At 38.1% G+C, this 8,976-nt stretch overlaps 1 protein-coding gene across 1 annotated transcript; it reads left to right on the forward strand.

The window, feature by feature from the left end:
- Positions 1-4,431: 4,431 nt before the first annotated feature.
- Positions 4,432-7,471, forward strand: GLRG_08274 (uncharacterized protein; the record flags this gene model as incomplete). Its single annotated transcript, XM_008098959.1, has 3 exons — positions 4,432-5,380; positions 5,443-5,543; positions 5,612-7,471. 3 exons carry the CDS (start codon positions 4,432-4,434, stop codon positions 7,469-7,471), a joined length of 2,910 nt encoding a protein of 969 aa, XP_008097150.1.
- Positions 7,472-8,976: the final 1,505 nt, after the last annotated feature.

Raw genomic sequence — 8,976 nt, forward strand, 5'->3', positions numbered from 1 at the left:
TATATAAAATATAATTATAAAGTATAAAATATATAATTATAATATTTATAATTTTAATAAAACTAAGTTCTTAATAAAAATACTATAATATATAAAAGTTATTATAACCTCTAATTATAAAAAAAGGCCTTATATAAAGTAGCTTAGTAATTAAGAATAGGTTTTTATTATTTAAGGTATATATATAAATAGCTAGGTAATATCTCTATATATTATTATAAAAAGTAAATATACTTTTTCTTTTAGTACTAAAATAGCTAATTCCTAGCTAAAAAGTATATCTACTTAAGTAAATATAAATAAATACTAAATAAGATTAGCCTAAGTTAGTTAAATTATTTTAACTAGTATATAAAGTCTTATATAAAAAGTACTTATTAACTTTTAATCTTTAATAGTTATAATAGCTATAAATTAACTAAATTTAATAATTTCTATAAAAATTAAAAAATAATTACTTTATATATACCTTTTTATTTATTATATAAGCTTTAGCCTCTTAATATAGGTTATTTTAGCTTATTAAAGCTCTTATATAGTAGAAAAATAAAAAAAATAATATAAATATAAATTTTATATATTATAAAAAATAACTTCTTTTTTACTTTTAAAGTAGTATTTTTATAAAAGTATAAGTAGTATACTATACTTATTAATAGACTATTCTAGTATTACTAAAAGATTAATTAGTTTAAGCACTAAGTGCCTAAAATATACTATATATAGCCTTATAAAAGGTAACTAGGCTAACCCCTTATAATTACCCCCCTTCTAATATAACGCGTCCTAAGTTACTTACACTAGCGCTAGTAACTATACGCTAGAGCATAAGGTCATATTAACCCTAAAGGCCCTAGGCGCCTAGCACCTAGCGACAGCTAGGGGACCCCTAGCTAGCGCTAGGCTTACCTATTACATATTAGTCCCTCTAAGCCTAACGTAAGCTGCCCCTTATTTATACCTAGCTAACTAACCTATTAATTAATAACCTCTAGCCCCTTAAGGCCTACACTAAAGAGAGCGCGTAACAGTTAGGATTTAAACCTAGCCCCTGTCTAGCTAGAAGACCTACTTAGTGCCTAAATAATTATAAAGGTATAGGTAGTATACTACACCTATTAATAGACTATTTTAGTATTACTAAAAGATTAATTAGTTTAGGCACTAAGTGCTTAAAATACACTATATATAGCCTTATAAAGGGTAACTAGGCTAACCCCTTATAATTTCTTACTTTAATAAAAAGAAGTATATAAGCTAGCTTTAAATAGGCTAGCCTTATACTTTTTAACCTTAAAGTAGTTATTTTCTACTTAGATTTTAAGTTAAATATACTAGTACTTACTAGCTTATATCTAACTAGCTTAGGCTTATAGGACTTAAAGATACTAACTATAGTACTAAAAGGTATATAAAGTACTAGTTTACTAAAAAAAAAGATCTAAAGATATTAAAGAAGCTTACTAACCTTAATATATAAGGTAATTAGTATTTAAGCTAAAAGTATTAGTAAGTTAGTATATAAGCTTACTTTTATTAAGGTTAAGAACCTTAGACTTTATATAAGGATAAATATACTAAGTAAGTACTAAAAGGCTATAGAAACCTAACTATATCTTAAAAGGTTACTTAATATAACTAAAGTAGAGGTATTATAAAGAGAAAAAGAAGGTGTTAAAGCTAGAGGTAAGAAAATATACTAAAAAAAGGCTTATAAAGAGGGTAGTAAACTATATATATAATAATATAGTAATTATAAAAAGACTAGATATAATATATAAACCTATAAGGTAGTTTAGAATAGTAATAAAAAAGAAAGTAAAATATAGTTTTAATTAATTTTATATATTATTACTTAATAAACTTATAGAAAAAGTAAAAAGGTTAGTAAAAGTAGTTTACTTATTATATTATTTTACTTACTATATAGGTATATTAGAAAAAAAAAGGCTTATAATAAGCTTATTAATAATAAAGGCTATTATATTAGTAATATAAAATAATTTTAAAAAAATATAAAAAGATATATAAAAAAGAAAACCTTAGTAAGCTTTATAAGGTTATAATAAAAAGAAGGTAAAAAGTAAAAAATTACTAATTAATAGTAGGTTAGTATATAAAGTAAGGTGTTTTTTATAGTTAGATAAAAGACTTCTTATATAGTAATAAAGTTAATTTACTTATTTAAATAATATAAATTTATACTACTCTTACTATATTAAGGGGATATAACTACTAAGTAATATAAATTAACTTATAATAGACGTGTAGTGTAATCTTACTTTAAAGGTATTTACAAATAGGATTCTTAGTAACTAATTAGGGCTACTATAAATAATTAATAGAAAAATTACCTCCTCTTATATTACCTTACTAATCTATAGTAGCTTATAGTAGTAGTTACTATAAAGTTAACTACTAATTAGTGCTAGTTTTACTAGGTTAGTAATATAGTTAACTATATATATTAATAGGTAGTTAATAGATAATAGGGGTAACTAGTGGTTCTAAATTATATATAAAGAAGGGAACTATTATAGGATTACGTAGTAAATCTACTGCGTAATATCCTCATAGATCTAGTGGATCTATAGTAAATTAGCTGTAGTTATTCCGACTATTTCGGTGTAATCCATGCCGCTAATATCCAGGCAATAATTAACATCGCAACAGTATTACTAATTAGCTAGTAATTAACTAATCTATAGGCATCCCGCCCCTTAACCTAGAGATATTATTATAATAATAAGTAAGTAAGGCTATTTACCACTAACTATAGTAAGTATAGTAAGCTAAGCTATAGTACTAAAAAGTACTATAGTAATACTTTATATATATATATATATTACTATAAGAGGAAGTATACTAAGGCTGTCTACTAAAGTAAGCTAGTAGCCTATATAAATACTATATATATAGTCTATAATATAGATTTATTAAAAGATAAGTATTTAATCTTACTAACAAGTAGATAAAGGCCTTATAAAGTCTACTAACTAGCTACTAAAAGCTTAGTAATAAGGGTTATTAACACCTAACTATTTAGGTTTAAATCTTATTTAATTAAATCCTACTAATAAGTAGATAAGAGCCTTATATAGCTTACTAAAAGGCTACTTATTATATAGTAATAAGGTTTATTAACACCTAACTATTTAGGTTTTAATTATACTATTTAGGTTTAAATCTTATCTATCTAGACATATAGCCTAGGGACTAGACCTTCTAGGAAAGGGGGCAATTATAACAATATCCCTAGGCTAAGGGGCAGGATGCCTATAGATTAGTTAATTGCTAGCTAATTAGCAAGACGTTGGCCTGGCTAGTAACTATATTACCCTTTCGTCTGGCTAGCTAGCTAAATTAGTTAAGCTAAATTCTTTATCTGTAAGTACTTCTATCTACTAATTAATTAATTAATTTAACCTCTATCTTCTTCCCTAATCTAGGTCCTTAGCTTTTAACCTTATATTTTACTACTAGATAAAAAAAGAAAATATATAAGATATTATAAAATAATTAATAAATAAATAGACTATAAATAAATAATATTTAGTATAGGTGTTATAGTAATTAACTATATTACTAGCTCTAAAGAGGTCTATTAAATATAGTAAAAGTATATATAAATTAACTATTAAATATATAGTTACCTTCTAGTAAATTATTAGGGAATAGGTAGTAAAATAGCCTTACTTTATAAGTAATTCTACTAATTATGTAGCTAGAAGTAGCCTAGGATTTCCTAACTAAGAAATAAAAGAATTTCCTTATTCTTATAGAATTTTAACTAAAGTAATATAATATATAATATAATATAATTAATTAAGTATTATAATTCCTACTATTTAATAAATAATAATAACTAGTAGTATATAACTAGGTAGTATTTAATAGTAAGTATTAGTATATTATAAGACTTAAGCTTATAGACTATTAACTAGTAGGTCTTTATTACTAGTAGACTATAAAAGTAAAAGTAGACTAATAAAACCTTAGTAACTATCTACTAAGAACTATAAGTACTATTATAAATTCTATTATAATATACTTCTTTCTATATTATACTACTTACTATATATATACATTATATTATAGATTATAGTTATTAATATATCAATAATAGACTCTTACTTAAAGAATCTTATTGATTAAAGCTATTCTCTATTTAGATATTTTAGACCTATTCTAATAGCTTTAAATGTACTCTATATAGATAACTTAACTTTTTTAGAGCAAAATTTCAATATCGCATACAGAGGAAGTCGTTATCAAGACAAAGAGCATGTAAACCAGCGCTTGTGTGTTGCCTGCCCTGCACTTGTTGCTTGATATGTGTATACGTTAGGTTTATTTACCTATCAAGACACAAATAGTCAAGTACTACAACAAGCAAAGACGCGGCATACAGTCAGGGCTCTCTGCTCAAGTATGGCCGAGTCTTTGGCGTCGCGCGATTTTAAACCTTCCAAGGACTTCTCTGCGGACGCCGATCAAGATGATTTAAGCCGGGATTTGTCACCCGTGTTCCCGCTACTCAATAATGACGAGACTGCCAAAGCTCTATCCTCCGACGCCGCGACGCAAAACCAACCTGGAGAAGACGATGCCGACGACGAGCCCGCAGTCGCGAAACCCTTCGTCCGGACTTCGAGTCCTGATTCTGCTGGCCGTGTAGCCGATACATACGACGAGATGGGCCTCGATCGCTTGGATCGCAAGATGCACAAGTTCAGCCTGTACGAGACGGCCACACGCTATTATATTGTCGGTGGTGATGTGACAGAGCAGCGATACCGGATTCTCAAGATCGAACGTACAGCAGACGACTCGGAGTTGAGCATTACTGATGACAAGATCATCTACAGCCAAAAGGAGATGAACCAACTGTTGGACACAATTGACGATGGGAACAAGGGCACTGGAGGCATCAAGCTGCGTTGTACGGCCTGGGGGTTGCTGGGTTTTATCAAATTTACGGGGCCTTACTACATGCTCTTGATCACGAAAAAGAGTACGGTTGCCATGATTGGGGGGCATTACATTTATCAAGTTGATGGCACAGAGTTGGTGCCGCTCACACCAAATCGATTCAAGGCCGACGTCAGAAATACTGAGGAATCCCGCTTCCTCGGCATTCTCAACAATCTAGACCTTACTAGGTCCTTCTATTACAGCTACTCATACGACATTACACGTACTCTCCAGCACAATCTCACAAGGGAGCGCGAGGCGCTTGCCCGTGGACTTCCGGGGGCCATGGATGACTTCAATGGCATGTTTGTGTGGAACAGTTATCTTCTGCGACCGGCGAAGAAGGCCCTCAAAGACCCCTTTGACTGGTGCCATCCCATCATTCACGGCTATATTGACCAGGCTGGTACGTCTTCTCTAATTCAAGCGCCGAAGTCGATGTTAGGTAGTTGACGATTTGCGCTGTAGCTCTGTCGATATACGGCCGCACTGCATACATCACCATTATTGCCCGCCGATCCCGCTTCTTTGCTGGAGCTAGATTTCTCAAACGTGGAGCCAACGACCTAGTAAGTTGACGTGACAAACACAGATCTTCCAACGAATAATCGACCACTGACTTGTGGGGTGTTCAAAGGGTTATGTCGCCAATGATGTCGAGACAGAACAGATAGTTTCAGAGGCTTTAACTACGTCGTTTCATGCTCCAGGACCCAGGCTCTTCTCCAGCCCGCAGTACACCTCGTATGTCCAGCATAGAGGCAGTATTCCTCTATACTGGACACAGGACAACACGGGTGTGACGCCGAAGCCACCGATCGAGCTGAACCTAGTCGACCCATTTTATAGCGCAGCTGCCCTTCATTTTGACAACCTCTTCGAACGTTACGGTGCCCCCATCTACGTACTGAACTTAGTAAAGGCCAGAGAGAGAACACCTCGAGAGTCTAAGTTGTTGCTGGAATACACCAATGCCATCAACTATCTTAACCAGTTCTTACCCGAGGGTCGTAAGATCATCCACAAGGCTTGGGACATGAGTCGAGCGGCAAAGAGTCGGGACCAGGACGTTATAGGCACCCTAGAACGTATTGCCGAGGATGTGGTCACCACCACAGGTTTCTTCCATGACGGCGATGGGAAGGTGTACCCGACGAGTGTCCAGAATGGCGTTGCCCGGACCAACTGCATTGATTGTCTAGATCGCACCAATGCGGCGCAATTCGTCATTGGCAAGAGGGCCCTAGGGCACCAGCTTCACGCGCTTGGCATTCTTGAGGACACTTCCATCAACTATGATACGGATGCTGTTAATCTCTTCACCCACATGTATCATGACCATGGCGACACTATAGCTGTACAGTACGGAGGATCCCAGCTTGTCAACACCATGGAGACATATCGCAAAATCAACCAGTGGACAAGCCATTCCCGCGACATGATAGAGAGCTTCAAAAGATACTACAACAACTCGTTCCTCGACGGCCAGCGCCAGGAGGCGTACAACCTATTCCTCGGCAACTACATATTCGCCCAGGGGCAACCGATGCTGTGGGACCTTGCAACTGACTACTATCTTCATCACGCTGACCCGCGTGCGTGGTCCGAGAAGACGAAACGAGACTACATCAACTGGTACACTGCGGAAAACTTGCAAGAAAGGAGGTTTCCGACGTACAGCCCGCCTCCCGGCGAGGCAAGAAAGATGCCAGTGTCGTTCTTTGATGATTATTGGGTTGAGTACTACCGGCCGTCCACCCTCTCGTCGTTCCTCAAGATGTTTCCTTACAAGATGAACTCGACCATCAAGTACATACCCTTCAAGTCCACACAAGATGGTCGCTATGATTTGAGTCCTTTCAGGGTCCGTAACGAGACAGATATGGACGCCTATGAGAAGAAAAAGCCTAAGAAAGAGGTGACAATCGTCGACCCGCAAGATCTGAAGTCTCCTCGGGATATGGAGGCAGCATCCGTCATATCAGACCGCACGACGGGTGGCAAAGGTATCTCCATTCACCGCTGGCTCCAGCCTATGCAGGATAGAGTGACAGGGCATCATGGAATCATGAAGGAAACCCAGGCAGAACCGCAAGGGTCCCCCAAGACCAAGCCTACAGCACAGGAAAAGACAAAAGCTGCCCAGTGGACGTTCACCAAGGCTGTTAATGAGTCTCTCAATCCATCCGTCAGCCAGCAAGAAGCTGTGGATTATGAGCGCTACATCAGCCATCCTCAGAACCTACCCTTGGTGGTCTCGGCTGAGGTCCAGGCTGAAAACCAGTCCGAATATCAGCATTATGTTCAGAGTAGCTGGCAGAGCGATGCTATCACCCCCGTTGGCGCCGAGGAGGACGTTGCTGTTTACGCTGAGCTACTCAAAGTCGGGAGCAACCCTCTTACCGTCACCGAAGAAGATTCTCAGAAGAAGCGCTACAAGGCATATAGGAAGTGGCTGCGCGGCAAGTCCTTCTTCAAGCAGCAGCCAATCGATTGAGATGGCATACATTGTGTTCTTCGCCCTCAGCTTCTGTTGCAATCTTGATATCACCCAACAGCCCCGCAAGCCTGGGTTCAACAGCCAATAGTGGTGAGTAATATTCGTGGGGAACAAGGCTGGCAGCTGCCAAGATGGCACTCAGAATGGGGGCGAGCTTGGCCACGTCTGCTAAGGCTTTCTCGTTCGCCGCATTCCCTGGTGTTCTGATGTATTCGTCTTGTACGTTCAGCCAGCAAATGCTGATGATTCTCAGCACTGCACCTAAGTGTGATGTCTGAGTGATCCTTGGCCAGCAATTAAGCATGACAATGGATAGTGCCTGGGCAGCCGCCTGGATACAGGTCGGGCAGGAAACGAGGAAGGGGTCAGTCATGATGGCGGAGAACATGGACAGAAGTTCCTGTGTGAAGGGTTAGCGCATGGAGGGCGGCACGTGTGAGTCCCGGACTTGCCTTCAGATGGGGTACGGCGTACGGACCAAGTTGGCTGATGATTGAAATGGACTTCTTAGCCAGCAGCTCTACAACTCCAGCATATTCAGATGCGTGCCAGTAACCGGCAAGTACGCCCTCCCTGAGCACTTTGATGAGGAATTTCATCTTTGCGGGTCTGCTCTTGCCATCGGGAAACCAGGTCTTGGCTAGCTCTATGATGGCATTGTATGCTGGCCCAAGCAATTGAAGAGATTCATCTTCCGGCGTTACACCTGGCAGGGAGAGAAGCGAGGGGAACACAGACTGCTCAAAGACCTCGCCGAGACCCGTGTTTCCGATAAGGTGGGGCGGGCATCTTGAGAGAAAGTCGTGTAGTATAACAAGGCCCTTCTTGTTGAACTTCGTCTCTGTATCATCTATAAGGGCCAGCAGGACTGGGGTAAAAAGCGGCCAGCTCTTACTGATAAGAGATTCCTATAGAAAGCAGCGTGTCAGCTACGCATCCTAGTCAGGTAATAAGTAGTGCAAGAAGAATCAACAAACGCTGGCATGTTTCACGGCCCATGCAAATACCGTGATGGCATGGACCTGGGTGCTTTTCCAAGGCCTTGATTCAGTAGTTTCTGTGACAGAGTCGTGGGTGACCTGGCTCTTGTCGTCGTTGATGAAATGGGCATTTCTACCAGTTGAGGTAATGCGGTTTGAAGCTGTCCGGGAGAACACAGGCCGAATGAAGTGTTCTAACACAGCTGACGCGATGAATGTATGTCTTGTGTCGTTATTCAAAGAGTTGCTCAGAATGTCTTCAGAGCTTGACGCAGCACTGGGGGTTGTCCATGTGTCCTGGCTGTCGGTGTAGGCGGCAACATATACCAGGTATTTTTCATCCAGTGCTGCAGCAAAGTCGATAACAAGGCATTTCAAAACATCCAAAGCCTTTTCTGCCACGGCAGGACTGTCCACAGAGCGTAAAGTAGAGAAGGACTGGCCTAACAGTTCTACAGCATGGCTTGCAAGCTGCTGAATGGACCCTTTATCTTGCGAGCCTCTGTCGGTGCACTTGATCGT

This window comes from Colletotrichum graminicola, assembly GCF_000149035.1.
Source record: "Colletotrichum graminicola M1.001 genomic scaffold supercont1.38, whole genome shotgun sequence".
NCBI classification, from domain to species: Eukaryota; Fungi; Ascomycota; class Sordariomycetes; order Glomerellales; family Glomerellaceae; genus Colletotrichum; species Colletotrichum graminicola.